General features: G+C 36.3%; 1 protein-coding gene across 1 annotated transcript in view; it reads left to right on the plus strand.

The window, feature by feature from the left end:
• TM9SF2 (transmembrane 9 superfamily protein member 2) overlaps window positions 1-16,542 on the plus strand; it is a 105,173-nt gene that overhangs the window by 83,070 nt on the left and 5,561 nt on the right. The window contains exons 13-14 of the mRNA XM_089104254.1: window positions 4,070-4,181; window positions 8,901-9,072. Coding sequence (XP_088960380.1) covers window positions 4,070-4,181; window positions 8,901-9,072 — 284 coding nt within the window. The remainder of the gene's footprint in view (window positions 1-4,069; window positions 4,182-8,900; window positions 9,073-16,542) is intronic.

A 16,542-nucleotide genomic window follows, 5' to 3' on the forward strand; every position in this document is an offset into this window, starting at 1 on the left:
TTAGGTAATAAGACTGTCAAAGACTCCTCCTTGAACCTTCCAGATTGAAAGCTTTTATTATTACCTGGCCTTTTAATTTAACTTGGGCAGTGAACCAAAGGCGCCATTGTTACTCGAGCGCAACGTTAGGTGGGGATGTCGATATCACTTTCGTCACACCAATTCGTTTTAGTGTGAATCTGCCTGGTAGATATGAATGAATGTTTTCAAAGTAAACCCGTTTCATCAATAGGAAAAAAAACCGGATTGGACGCATATGTCCCTTTCCCTTTGGACGATAAAACCAAGCAAGTGCTGTATCAAGTATAACTCACGAAAATGTTGTTAATTTTGTCAACTTTCCAACTTTTTGGCATCCCTGCTTTCAATAGAAAAAAAAATATAGGTACTATCACTTAAATATAATAACTCCCTTCTGGATACCATTTTGATAGGATACCGTCTCTGCTTTAAATAAAAAAAAAATTAAAGTATTGGCACCCCTGCTTAAAAAAAAAATCGAGGTATTATCTTTTAAATATGATAGCTCAATACCCCCCCCCCCTCTTAATACCACCTTGATAGGATGCCGTATCTGCTTTAAATAAAAAAAAATTAACTTTTTGGGATCCCTGCTTTCAATAAATAAAATTTCGAGCTATTATCATTTAAATATAATACCTCCCTACCCCCCCCCCCCCCTCTGGATACCACCTTGATAGGATACCGTCTCAGCTTTCATTAGAAAAATAAGTTACTGAATAATTAACAAGGTCACTATATGGTTCAAACAAACACGCAAAATAACGTTAAACAGCTTAGTGTTCTTTGAAAAAAATTGAGGGTATGAGTAAAGGGGTACAAAGACAACAACAAAAATGTCGAAATTATTCAGATATACCTCAAATTATTGGAAAACTGAGTCATAGATTCGCCGTGGCATTCAATAAGATCCAAAGAATCGAATTAAAAGGGAGCTCACACAAAAGCCAGATAAGACCAGTAGCCTATGAGTAATCACAAAATACCCGAGACAATGAACAAGTCCTAATGGGGGGCCCTGGGTCTATCAAAATATTTCAATGGTTTCCCAGGGAATTTGATATCATTTTCTTCTGTCTCCACTTTAAAGAAAAAAAAAATATTTATCTTTTTGGTATCCCTGCTTTCAATAAAAAAAAAATGAGGTATTATCATTTAAAAATGATAGCCCCCAATCCCCCTCCCCTATAGGCAATAATTTATAACTTATTTATGAATCACATTTTTGGGGTAACTTCCGGTTCAATCTTTAATTCCCCAACCTTGTACATAGCTTAGTCTAATGCTAAATTTTGTCACACCCGAAGGCTGTTTTTTTTTGGGGGGGGGGGGGGGGTAAAAAGTTTCCAGAAAGAAGATTGTATTTTCTATCAGGTGTTCAATAATTGGGTATTAAACATTAAGAAAATCTTATCTAAAAACAGCAAAAAGAAAAAAAAAATCTGCAAACTTACAATTCAGCTGTAGAAACAATCTGTCGGCTTTCAATTTCAAAATGCAACAAAAGGCTGAAGCTGTATAGTAGTGAATGCGTTCTATAATTCTATTCAACTTGAAAATAAAATTCTTGACTACGAATGATGTAAGAAATAGCGATTGGGAAACTGCATTCGAAATGATTTAAACTCATTTCATAAAGACGATACTTTTTTTTTGTCAACATATGAAGAACTGTATATATTGCAATATTTGTAATAGCATATTGCATCTGTCTGGTTTTTATGCAAAGTAACAAAAGAGACGAAAATTAATGAACAAGAGAGTAGTGATGAATTATGGTATAAAAAGTAATATTTGGCAGGAACAGTCACTGGTGATAAACCACTAGGGGTGGCACAGTGATTGTGTGATTTTCGTTTTTTTTTTGTTTTTTTTTTGTGTGTGTGTGTGTGTGTACTAAGTCAGGAAATAGCTTGGCTTTCAATGGCGTAAGCTCCTCCTCTAACCTTCGTACGAAGGTACTCAGACACAGGCTAGTTCTAGGCCCCATCTACCTAGGCAAAAAAAAAGTACCAGGATCCGCTTGAAATTTGGTAGGCATGAGCGTACAGCCAAGAAAATTTTGGTCCCTGAACTTAGGACGGCCAACACTTGGCTTCATGGTTTCATAGACCAAGGAATCCATACTTTTGAAGCTTTGATGCCTGGTAGCGCTTGTACTGTAAGAGCCAACGATCTTAAATTTCTTAATGATAAACTTTTATAGTAGATTTGTGCACTTTTCTACAAAGGACGGAGAAGGGGCGGAGGCCTCTAAAAATCGTAATGCTCACGCCCTATTGGCTAAAGCTATTCACTCTTTAAAAAAAAATGTTACTATAAATATTTATGTTTTTTTTTACAAATATTGTTAGCAAGTCCTTAGAAAAAATAACACACAGATAACGTCCCGAAACCCCAAGTGAGTAAGGCCTACCAGAAAATTCACAGTAAGCATGCTAGGAAGAAAATTTGAGAAAGTACGTCATATAGTATGAAAGAGTGAAGACTGGGAAATTAATTTATAGCACATTTATACTTGATTACCTGTGATTATTTTAACCTGAAAACATTTTATCATTCCTGATATGAGTTCTTCTGTCTTCATTAATTACTCTGAATAAAAAGCTGTAAGGATAAAGCTATGTTAATGAAACTTTCAGGGATGTATCTGTGACAAAATTTGAAGAATTTGGTTTGAAGTAGAGCCCGTTTAGAAAATTACAGCTTAGTTATACATATCTACCCTGGGTTTTGAATAATGGATAGTTTTCTGAGTTGTATTTTTTATTTGTATTTTCGCAGTGTCACTTCTTCCTGTGTTATTTTACTATGAGTTGCCTTACCACTTTAGCATGATATTTGCATATGTGATTGTACAATGATTCGGGGATACTATGCCTGAAACTTGCTGGTGAAAGATGTTGATTTTCGTCTTAAGCCGGCTTGAGTGCTTCTGTGTATATTTGGGAAAACCTTATTCGTCATTAACCGGTTCCGGGGGTAGGGGGGGGGGGCTGTTCGTCTTTCGTGAAGCCGTAACGCTTTTAATAATATGAAAGTTTAAATATAAAATGTTGAAAGAAAACTACTCTATTGAAATTTTGACTGACGTGTTTAAGCATTTTGAGCTGGACTTCTCAGTCCAGTTCGATTAGTCCAACTTCTTGTCCAAGGGATTTTTTTAACGTAGATAATTTCGGAGACCACACTGCCTTTCCATGATGATAAATAGAAGTTCAAATAGGGATAAAATCCTTTTAATAGACAGTGTTTCACAAACGGTGATAGAAATTCACAAAAAAATACCTGATATTTTGGTCAAATATGCAGTGACACGTATGCAGTGACCGTATTTTTTGTGAATTTCTACCACTGTTTGTGAAACACTGTCTGTTAAAAGGATTTTATCCGTATTCGAACTTTTATTTATCATTTTTTTTTAACAGATTTTTTTTCGGGTGATCTGGGATCCGATTTCTCCTGGTGTGTGCCACAATAATGGTTGTCCCTCAAATATTTTCAAAATGGTGTATCTCAGTATCGAATTCTTGTTATATGCTTTCATCAGCCCGATAAGGATTATTGCAAGGGCGGATCCAGGATTTGTTTGGAGGGGGGGGGGCGCAAAATAGGTTGATCCGATAAACTTGCGTTAGGAGCAAGTTTAATTAACATAAACTTGCGTTAATTAAGTAAATCATGCTACTTTAGACTACGTTAGGGGGGAGGGCCCCTCGCCCCCCTGGATCCGCCACTGGATTATTGATCAGCTGTAAGAAAAACTTACTTCTCTTAGGGCTCAAAACTATTTTTCCGATGGGCCTACTTTGTAATGCTACTGCTTAGAAAGGAGCATATGGTAAGCACTATTTTTTATGGCAGTGAGAAACTATCAAAGTTTAGGTACATGCGATACTATTTCTGTGTCTCAGTTCCACACTTACAAACTGTGATAACAAACCCAACCAGAATCACAAAGAAGCATAGCATAAAATGGTAGACGGCAGTATGTAACCCCATTTTTTAATATTCATTGGGAAATATTAAATTTGTTTATTTTTTCCAGGTCAAATCAAATGTATTATATGTTTGGCTTCCTTTTTTTGGTGTTTATCATTTTGGTTATTACCTGTTCAGAAACAACTGTACTTCTGTGTTATTTCCATCTATGTGCTGAAGTAAGTAAACTTCAATTCAGATTAGTTTCCTTTCAATTCACATTAATTAGTCTTAACAGTAAAATGTTCTTTCGAAAACAAATTTATGAGAATTTCAGAAAATAGCCTGTAACCAAGGCCGTATCCAGGGGGGGTTGAACCCCCCCCCCCGAAATGTTTGTCTGACTAGTAAAAACGTAACAACAATGGACATAAACAAATTTTGTATGTGTTTTTTTTAGGTTTGTTTGTGTAAACCTCCCCCCCCCCCCCGCAAAAAAAATTTTTTGAGTAAAACCTTCTCCGAAAAAAATACGGCCTTGCCTGTAACCACTTAAAATGGCGTCGTATCGAAACAAAAGTACACCATTGGAATCTCCATGGCTGAAAATCCTGTACAGGAAACTTATATTCCCTGGCTTGAACAACAAGGAAAATCGGTTTTTTTGAATGGGTAGCAATGATGTATCCTTTTTTTCTTCACTGCTAACGGGGCACTGAATGTCGTAGAGAGTTTTTTAAGGGCTCGTTTGAAAGGAAATTCCAATATTTAGTGAATTTCGTAATTAATTAAAAATAATATTTAAATAAAATACTTTTAGATTAAGTTCACGTTGATTTCAGATACGTTACAATAATAATCAAGTCGGTTGACGTTACAATATGAGTCTTGACTTTTTTGGCTAACTACGGGTTTTGCTGCTTAAGAAATTCCACATTTGCCCGGATTTCTGGGCACTTTTTACTTCAAACTGTCAATAAAAAACGTTGTTATTATTTACCTCCACCCCTATCCGAAAGATTTTGCGTACGTACCGGTGGCTGCGAGTTAAATAATGAAGTGAATTTAACTTCAGTCATTCAGTTCAGATTAGAATCATTTTGGTTATTACATGTTCAGAAATAACCGTACCAAATAAATCATATCCAAATCTGCGCTGAGAAGGATAATTTCCTTGAGAACGAGAAGTAACAATCTGTAATTTGACAAATTAAATTAATGTGTTTTAAATACATTAAATTATTAAATATATTAAATATATTACTATATATATTAAATATAAAATATATTACTATATATATTAAATATAAAATATATTACTATATATTAATATATACATTGAATATATTACATTAAATTATTAATTAAATTAAATACATTAAATGTGTATTGTCAAACATTTGCCCCTGACTTACTTTATTATTATTAATTCCCGGGTAAGCAAGGTAAATTTAAAGGAGAAAAAAGATTGTAAATAGTAAATGTTAGAAATATCGGAAATTCAGCCCTTTTTTTCAGTGAAGTGACTGCTAAATTTTGCAAATCAAAATTTCGAAAATCCTGCATTATCAGACTGCATCAAGCTAGTTTATATGAAGCAAAATTCTTAAATGTTACTCTGGTGATATTTTCATCTTCTTGTTTAAACAGGTGAAACGCCTATAGCTTAAGCGCTAGTCTAAGTTAGTAGCCTAGTTATCATCTAGTTAAACAAAAAATTAATAAAACCCCTAGTTAAAATAAAAAGTTTCATATTCGATATCCTTCTGGTTATGGCACTATTCGGAAGGAGGGAGAATGGTTGTTACACCCCATCACTCTCCTTGGTTGAATTTTCAGTAAACGTATTCTTTTATTATTATTATTATTTTTCGAATTGCTAAAATGGTATATTTTTAATTTCCTTGACTTTACAGTTGTCTTAGATGTCGGTGCTATTTCTTAGATTGTAGGAAAAAAAAACGTCGTTGAATTGTATAATATTTCCTTACTTTATGCTTGTCTTGGCGATATATATATATATATATATATATATATATATATATATATATATATATATATATAAATGTATATATATATATTAGAGCCCGACTGATATGAGTCGATATAAGGGTCAGTGTCATTATTGGATATCCGGAAAGAAATATTGGTTATCGGCCGATATATATATTTTTTTTATGTACAACTTGTCTGGTAGATGGCACCAGATTTCCTCAGATAATTTTGCTTGTTCAGTCATTGGGGTTAAAGCGCCGACTAAGTCTGACCATGGTGGAGAGAGCAGCAGAGATGAGTCAAAGTATATTTGCTGTCAATACTTGTCAATACACACCTGGTGCCGCAATGTGCTAAATGTATGGTGACTTCAAGAGCGTACATCTTCTACCAAAGCAGCTAAAAAGAATACAATAAACCATACGGTTTCTGTTTAATGAATGTTCACTTGCGTGGAGGAAAGATCCAAGATTCAATCGGTTAAAACCATGATATCCTGTCAGGGGCAAAACCAAGGGGGAGAGGGGGTGTTGTAATGCTGGGAGGGGGGGTCCAATGTGTCACTGCCACGTACCAACTCGTTGGATAATTTACCTATATACCTAGGAAATTTATCTTATTTGTCCACGTTTGTCGGCATACTGGACAATTTTGTCGACACATTCTTTAAATCCCTTCTCCAAACTTAAAGCTCTAACTGCCATGGCCGTATCCAGGGGGAGGGGTTCGGGGGTTTGACCCCCCCCCCCACCCCGAAATGTTTGTCCGGCTCGTAAAAACATAACAAAAATGCTTATAACCAAATTTTTGATGCGTTTTTTGAAGTCTTTCTTTGTAAATCCCCCCTAAACAAAAATCCTTTTGTACCCCCCCCCCCTCGAAAAAAAAGCCGTATCCGCTAGCTGCAACCCTGTATCCAGTGTGCCTAGTATGGATTCGTTAGTAAGAGACCATATCATATGAATATAAATTACTACTACTACTACTACTAACAACTCATTCAAATTTTCAAATTAATATCTGAATGATAAAAATTCGAAGTCTCGCTATTGAAGTTTGAATTTGAATAATCAATTTCAAAAAATGTCTTACACTTCTTTCAATTAGATTTTCACGTATTTGTGTTTATGTAACTAAACCGACTTCTTTTCCTTCCTTCCGCAAATATCCGTCATTTGGTTTGTGTGCTCAGAAGCTGCTGATTAAAAAAAGGTAAAGAAAATCAAACAATTCTTGTAAACGGCCTAATTTTTAGAATCCGAAGGGAATTATAAAGATGAAGGACAAACATACGAGTATGAATGTGGGCAGAGAATGGGGGTTTAAACTTTAGGGAAGTTTTTTTTTTTTCAGAGTAGAGTAGAGTAGAATATTTTTATTTATAACACGTACATAAATAAATGTCACAAAACAGCGCACATGCCTGGTGGCATACTTTAGCGCTGAAAATATTGCCAACGAAAACACACAGCCATTTTCTAACTAAATTTTACAACAACGAAAAAGAAAACCCTAATGAATAAAATGCTTAGCATGTCATAAGATATTTCTTCACCAGTCTTAGAAAATGTCGCTTGTTGCTGCATTCTCGAACTGATGCAGGAATTGAGTTCCAGATTTTTGGGCCAATGTGACGGATGCTGAATCCCGCTCTCGATGTCGGACGAATTTCGCACGAAAAGTCTGAACGATGCGTAGTAGGATAATTATGAAATTTATTTCATAATTAATATTATGAAATAAATTCCCCAAGAGGGGAATTTATCGGCAAAATTATATCGGTATCGTATCGGTGTGATACCGATATGTTGGTATCGTATCGAACCCCAAAAATTCATATCGGTGGAGCCATAATAATATATATATATATATATATATATATATATATATATATATATATATATATATATATATATATATATATATATATATCAAGGCCGTATCCAGGGGGGGGGGGTGACCGGTTTTGAACCCCCCCCCCCCCCCGAAATTTTTGACCGACTCGAAAATAAGTCGAAAATTAGTAAAACCTAGGTAAAAATCAGTAAAATTAGTCGAAAACTGAGTCAAAAATTAGTAACCCCCCCCCCCCAAAAGTCAACAATTAGTAAACCCCCCCCCCCCCCCTGAACAAAAATCCTGGATACGGCCCTGATATATATATATATATATATATATATATATATATATATATATATATATATATATATATATATATATATATATATATATATATATATATATATATATATATATATATATTTATATTTATATATTTATATATACATATATATATATATATATATATATATATATCTATCCATATATATATATATATACATATATATATCTATCCATATATATATATATATATATATATATATATATATATATATATATATATATATATATATATATATATATATATATATATATATATATAGAGAGAGAGAGAGAGAGAGAGAGACAAAATAGTGATAATAACAGTAGTAAAAATATATGTTACGCTAAAAATTCTTAAATGCGAAAAAAAGAATAAGCTTAAGCTTGAAAAAACACAAATAAGGAATACGAAATTTTCTTAAACTGTACTTATTCGATGTCTTCTAAGACTACCGTTGAAGATGGTTATCATAAATCATTACGTTTTTATGCTTTCAAGTGTCTGAACTTGATCTTACCTCTTTGAGGGAAATGTTACATTCGTGTCATCTTGTTCCAGAAGAAGGACATGTTGTATATAAATGAGGTAGAGATTGCCAATTTAGGTTTTAATTCGGTTTTTAAGTCCAATTGGATAAGAGTGTATGCTGCTAGAACCAAGTACTGTATGAGAATTGAGGTCTTGTTTCGTTAATTGTTAATGAAACAGTGTTGTCTCATCCACAAACCGGCTGTTTTTTCAGACGGTCCATAACAGGGAAATCGTCCAAGCTAATATACTTATTTGACATTTTTTGTAGGACTACCAGTGGTGGTGGAGAAGTTTTATGACGTCGGGATTTACAGCATTTTATCTGTTCGCTTACTGTATCCATTACTATATGACCAAACTGAATATCGATCCGGGTGCATCTTCCTTCCTTTATTTTGGATACACTTTTATTATGGTGGCACTTTTCTTTATAATGACTGGTAAGTTTATTTCTTTAATTATTAGTAAATAATTAATTAGACCACACTGCTTTTCCATTTACGAAATAGTAAGCAAGAAAAACGGGTTCTAATTTTAATAAAGCTGTGAATAAATAACAACAAAATAAACACTTAATTAAAAAACACTCCGAATATTTCGGCCCCACGTCCGAGAGCCTTTCTAAACGGAAAAAAAGGGTTTTTTTTTGTTTTTTTTTTTGTTGTTGAGAAAGGCTCCCGGGCGTGGGGCCGAAATATTCGGAAGATTTTTTTAATTAAGTGTTTATTTTGTTGTTATTTATTCACTGCTTTATTAAATTAAAACCCGCTTTTCTTGCTTAAATTTTCGTTAATTATTTGCCTAAGTCTATTTTTGTTTTGTTAATTTTGAAGCCTGTTCAGATAATCAGTCAAGTGTCTCTAGGGAAGCGTCAGTCAGGGCTGGGAAGTAGTGGGGATTTCAGGGTTGCTAAAACTTCAGGCTGGTGTATTTTATTTCTATAATGTTTCCCCTATTCTTGTTATATTAAAAAATTGTTGTATTCCAGAAGCCAATTGTTAATGTTAGTAAGTTCTTTGTTATTGTTTTAACCCCCCCCCCCCGGTTAAAACAAACGGGTACCCCCCCCCCCCTTGATACGGCCTTGATAACAAATAATGAATAATTGTTAGGGATAATTGGCTTCTGGAACATACCCTTAGTTATTAGTACTTGACTCAATCAGCAAATTTTTTTTCGGAATTCTGATTATATTATATCCAAAGATCAGGGGTGCTATGGACATTACATTTGTAATGGTTTTCAATACATATTATCACCAAGTTACTATTCAAACAATGCTATTGTCAAAGGCCTTACACGGTAATACAGATCAGTGGTAGTTCTTGTGGCAATAAAATATAAGGCACTAAATATATAATAATCACAGCCATAGCCATTGTCCTACAAATTTATATGCAAAAACTACTGGTATTATGGTCCTAAAATAAGTTTTACGAGTCTTAAGGCGCATAGGTGTTGAATTTAGGGGTACTTGCGTAAAAATTAGTCAATTGATGTCCAGAATTCTATCTTCTCCCAGAAATAGGTGGTAACTTCATAAGTGATAATGAACCAGGACTTGGAAACAAATCCGTAATTCGAAATAAAAAGTGTGTGGGGGTGGGTTGGGGGTTTACCAGATATGGAAAATCAGAACAAGGAAAGTTTACTTTTTTCCCAGTATGAAGTCTAACGAATAAGTTTCGAAGCTTTATATTTAGAATGGAGGTTTCTTGCATTTTCAAGAAGTGAAGCAGTTCATCTCTCATTGAATTTATAAAGACCCTGCTAATATGGAAAATAGAACTTCAGATTCTTCTTTCTAATAAATTTATATAAGAAATTCCAATAAATTTTCAAATCTTTATAGATTTAATTCCAACGCTGGGTTGTCAGCTGCTTGAAGCGTCATTCAACTGATGACGCAGAATAACGGTTTTCAGAATTACAGTGAAAACAAAAGCTAGTTTACATGATATAATTCATCCGAAAACACTTTCCAGGGTTTCTCATTCGAAGGAGTATCTCATGACCCCAGTGCAATATAAGTCCTAAATATCCTTGCAAGAATAAAAGATTAAAAAGAGAAGAATTCTTTTTAAAAATTGACTTTTTTCTTTCTTTTTCTTTTAGTGTAGAATAATCACTTATGGCTGGTGCTTAGTCTTTCCGAAATTTGTGAATCAAAAGTTGTGTCTTCAGAGGCATGCATTGGGAAATTTTTTTAGAGTTTTTTTCAATTTTTTTTGAAATTTGAAAAAAAAGAAAGAATAAAAGTAGAAAAACTTCGTCTCTCCTATGTACATGCCTGTCTTTATTTCTTTATCCTTGCGTAATCTGCCCAAGGGTCGCAAAAATGAAAGACCAATTAATGTCTACCTTGATAAAACTGCATTTGGTTGGTTTCTAAAAGAAGACCTGTATTTGAAGAAGAGTAAAGTGAGACTTATACTACATATATTTGGAGTTTAATAGAAGGGGATGGAAGGACAGAAGGGGATGGGGATAGTCCCCTTAGATTGCTCTTAGAAACTCACTGGAGAATCTGCCTTAAAATGGACTTTTGGTTTTGAACCCACCATAAAAAAAATCAGATCTTATTATGTACGTTAATGTTTTGCAATATGGGGGTATTACTGTTGTCCTAAAAAAGCAACCGAGGTCAAACATGTAAAGGTATCCTTTTGAAACTTAGATTGTTTTTTAGAAAAGCTGCGTTTTAAGGCTTGTGAACATTAGGAAAGATTATTATTCCGTCGCAACCTATCCAAAGAAGACCAAAAACGGACAACATGAATAGACTGCATTTTATGGCACAATTTGTTTGGAAGGGCATAGCGTCCTTTAGACAAATCTCAATATGGGAATGTATTTTGTGTTTAGTCCTGCTGATATTGCAATTATTGGTCAGAATTAAAATGGCTATAGCTACAGTATATACTTTTTCTTCGTTCAAGGCAATTTCTAAGATTAATATGAAGATTTTCGCACTGACAACTCTAAAACTATTGAATGAAAGGTAGAAAACGAACTATACAAAAGCAGGGAATAAAGAAAATTTAAGGTTAAAATTAATGACAAAATTAAGCATGCTTTTCTGTATTTTCAAAATTGATCGTTATATTAGACAGGACTTTGACAACAAAAAAATAATAATAAGATAAAAGAATCTAATAGTTATAAAGTCAATAAAATATTCGTATTTAAAGAAGAATGGGGTAGACATACACCGTTGTCCAGTACCAAGAAAAAACAACCAAAACCAATGTAATATTCTCAGAACAGTAGAGGGCTGGCAAGTTTGTGATGATTGCAAATTTGAATCAAAAGAAACGCTTGGTATCAATACAAAAAAAAATATTCCATTCAAGGCCGTATCCAGAATTATTTTTTTTGGGGGGGGGGGGGTGCGGGGGTATAGAAGGATTTTTTTTTGGGGGGGGGGGTATAAAAACACATAAAAATTTGTTTATGCTCATATTTGTTACGTTTTTATGAGTCAGACAAACATTTCAGGGGGGGGGGTCAAACCCCCTCTCCCCCTGGATAGGTTGGATCTGTTCGGGTGTAGTTGTTGAGTGTGTATCGCCTTCGTTGGGTTGTTGAAGTCTTAAATTGTCACTGGGTCGTGTTGCTCTGTGTTTTGTTCTATTGGTTGCTTCTGGACAATCAGAAAAAGAGAACATCCTGAAAAATATTTAAGTGCTTTAGATTCAGAAAGATGCAAATAATTAGCCCTGGAGTCACTCAGTTCGGTAGTGTGGCAAGATTGGGCTCATTATAATCGAGCAAACTTGAATTAGTGGGGGAAAGATACGGAAAAAAATGGCCAAATCTCGGGGAAATTGCAACAGAATTTTTTTTACACTAAAATGTTCAGAAAAATCAGCTTAATCACACAAAAAAAATCTCCCCGAATCCCCCCTGCACAAGTATCCCAAATTCGCCCTTGAAGGGAGAAAATAAGGGGGGAAATCGATTTTTGGGGTTATAAATATTTTGGAGTTTGAATAGTTGTTTCCTATCAAATCAAGCATGCTGAATCCAAATATGAATTCAGATTTTAATTTTTCAGTACCCTAATGCCCATTTCCACTCATAAAGGGCGGAGGGTGGGGGGGTAAAACTTGAAATTAAGAGGCTGGTGGATTATTTGGTCGTTTCCTATGAAATCAATGGCGGCGAATTCCAAAATGAAGTTAAAAATTTGATTTTACGTGGTCAAGTACCTCATCTTACCTAAAACGGTTGTGAAAGTTGACCAACATGAACTAGTTATTTTAATCATTTGTCGGTTGATTCATCATTTCCTATCAAGCTAGGAATGGCACCTTAGAATACGAGTCTCGAACAGATTAATTTCAAACCAGTATTCCAGAATCTCCTTCCACTCCCCCTAAGTTTGCGGTTTCCATTCCTTAGTGTCATTCTTTATAGTCAGTGGAGACATCTACCATAGTACTTGATAGAAGACTGGCGTGTTCGAGGCTATATACAATGTTTGTGCCGTTTTTTTTGTTTTTTTTACTTCCGCAAAAGAAAGACAAAAGAATAAAATGGGATCTGCGATTTTTAATTGACACACTGCACAATCTCGACTTCTGCTCTTCGTACTTAGAGGTAAAAAGATTTGAGAGATGTGGAGCAGTATATCAAACGTTGTTGGAAGAGTCCAAAGAGAAAGCACATTTATTTCAGTATGTAGGAGACAACCTCAATTATGATATTGCTACTATAGACGGCCTGAATACTTTCCATGGAATGGGTCTTATTGAAGTGTCTACACCTGAGTTTCCGGCAACGGAGCTTTCAGTGCCAAGAAAAGAAATAAGTGGAGATGAGATAAAGTCAATCGGCACCATGCCATTCTACACTCACCAAAAACCCGCCAAGTCGCAACCAAGGACTTTTGTTTGCTTGACAAAAAATGGTGACACTTATGACAATGAATGGAGGTTGAAACGCTCTGGCGCATCTTTGGCTTTTTCAAAAGCTCATACATGAGCTGGTCGGCCTTTATATGGTCAATACACCAAAAGCTACCTCATCCGGGACTCGAAAATTCGTTTTTTGCCAAAGATTAACCACAACCCAAGCGATATCTCCTGTGTTTATTCTACACTTATGCATGCTAACGAGAGCGCTAATCGAGCTGGAAGAAACTCTAGTCATTATCTTTGACCAACTACTTTACTGGAAGGCGAATGTATCGTCGATGCAGATCCTGCCAATAGTGCTTTAAAAAATAATAGTGTTATCCTGGGTGGATTTGACACACGCCTGAGTTTCCTAGGAGTCATTGGCTTTCTTATAGCTGACTAAGGACCTTTAGAAATCATAAGTCAAGTATACGCACCTAACACTGGGCGTAGTATGTTACAAGGCGAAGCTGACTCTCGTGCAGTGAGAGGCCATGGTCTGTTGGAGGTAGCCCTTTATGCGAACCTTTTATCATCAGAACTGGGTAACAGAGCGTTTGATGGCAATGGCATGCTACCAGAGCAAAACGGCGTACGAGTCTCTCCTTGAAGGAGATGACATCGACAAAATGCAGGTGTCGGAAGCAGCAGAGCTTATCTATGAAATAGTTCAAAGTGTAAAGAACGATTATCCGAGTCCACAGCTGTCCGTCTTTAGTTTCAGCATATGGAACTGCTTGGAATCCTGAGAAAGAACCTAAGAGCTGAACGAACTGGCCACCTTAATCTTCATTTACAATTATTGTTAGAAATGCTTCCATATTTTGCTGCTTCCAACCATAGTCTTAGCAAGAAGTCTAATTAGCTGTTCCTGCAGTCGACTTTTCAGTTGTGGAAAGAGAATCCAGAGCAGTACACAATGTTACAGGAATACCTGTTCATCCGGAGAACTGACAACTACTGGGCAGCACTTTCTCCTGATTTGGTGATCGAACAGACGTTAATGAGAAGTATGAAAACGAGTGGAGGTCTGACGAGAGATAGAGGCATGACTGAATTACAGCAGCCAATTTGGACATCTGCTATGCCTACTTTGGTTCTAGTTAACGAAAGCATGCAGCAACTGACGGGCCTCGCGGAGTTGACTATTGAAAATCACACAGAAGCGACATCTTCTAGGAGAGCTAGAGACATGGCGGACATCGAAAAGATAGTTCTACACATTGAGCCCCTAGAACCCTTCAGGCAAGAATCATAGCTGTTGAACGTGGTTACTGGTGTCTGCGCTTCATCATCTGTAAACGCAGACGATGCCAAATCTGTGGGAGAAGCGATTCTGAAGGAAATGGAAGCGAAAGACATTAGCAAATATGTTTTCAGGAGAAAGGAGAAAGCTGTAACTATGGCTGAGAAGTCATCTGTGGTGATAAATAGCGAGAGGGTACTGGTCGACCCTGCTCTAATTTTTCAACGCCTAGCTGCAGTGGCTAGCAACAGTGGTTCTGACTTGAATGAGGTTCTGTCGTTCGAGCTCTGTTGTTTTCCACCATTGCTCTTTAGTTCGTTCGAGGTGATGAGGACAGCCGACAAAGCCTCTAACAAATGCACCGATGAAAACTGAGGGACTTAAGGGTCGAATGACACTGCCATCCTCCCAGAGAGTTTTGGACAGTGGCTGGATAGTCCCTAAAATCCCGTGGACTGCCGTATCCACATATTCTGAGGTTGCAGGATCTTACGTAGATTTTGTCACAAGACATTTCGGCGAGGCAGCGGTACACCGACGACGAAAAATTGCACACAGCTGAAGAGAACCAAAGGTTTGTCGTGTGCAACGATTGAATTCTCTCCTAACATGAAGATCTTCAAGAGAAAGGAGGAATTTCTGAGAAATCCCAAAAATAAACAACGCTTCATCGACCTACTTACTGAGAGGCTGGCGAACTCAGGATGCAAAGTTCTACATGCTCAGGATGATGCCGATGTCTTAGTTGTACAAACTTCAGTCAGTTTGCGCTGAAACTTCATTTACCATTTTTATTGGGAATGATACCGACCTATTAGTCCTTCTGCTGTACCATGCCAAGCTTGATGCATGTGATATCTTTATACAGACAGACACACATGGAAATAATGGATGAGCGCACGACATAAAAAGGATCAAGAACAAACTAGGAACCGAAGCAGCAGAAAATCTACTCGTTTGCCAAACAATGTCTGGCTGCGATTCAACATTTAGACTTCACGGCGTAGGGAAACCAGCAGAGGTTTCCTTGTCACTCAAAGATGGGATTTTAAGGATGCTTGTAAGATCTTCATGACACCAAGATCCAACCACCAGAAGATTGTCGAAGCTGGAGAGAAAGCTTTGCTCCGCATATGCAAAGGGAAAAGCAATGAGAAGACCCTGAAGGATGTCCGGGTGCGAGCATTCACAATGTGAGTTGCAAGTGCAAATGCTGTTGTTCAGGTAGAGCGGCTTCAACCAACTTTGGCTGTCGCAAAGTATCCCTTTTGCAGGTGCTATTTTCAAATAATGAAGTGGCAAGACACGTCAAATTCGCTAAAGCCCGAATAGTGGGGTTGGCGCCTCTCTTCGTCACGGAATATGTATCTTCCCATTATGACAGATGCTTCACCAGCACCGGAGAGCCTACTGAAGATGGTGTGGTGCCAGTGCACCAGCGGGTGCGAGTCGCTCAGATACAGCTGCCGTCGGAACGGTTTGCCCTGCAGCTTTGCTTGAGGGGAATGTAAAGGGGCGTTAGGCACTAACGGTGCAGCAACACAGGATGAGGGCGATAACGAAGACGAGCAGGAAGAAGAATTAGCTTTAGGTTGTGCTTTAAAATCAAAATGTTCTTGTGATTAATTTACCTGAGTTCTAAACGTTTTTCTTTTATAACCGATTGATCTGAAGTTTTGATCTCGATTAAAGAAGTGGTTTTTCAAGATATTATACTTAGCAACCCCTCATATTACAGGCCTTTTAGAGGCGGAAATGAGGTA

This window comes from Artemia sp. Qi Xiang Cuo, chromosome 18 (genome assembly GCF_049724085.1).
Source record: "Artemia sp. Qi Xiang Cuo chromosome 18, ASM4972408v1, whole genome shotgun sequence".
Classification (NCBI taxonomy): domain Eukaryota; kingdom Metazoa; phylum Arthropoda; class Branchiopoda; order Anostraca; family Artemiidae; genus Artemia; species Artemia sp. Qi Xiang Cuo.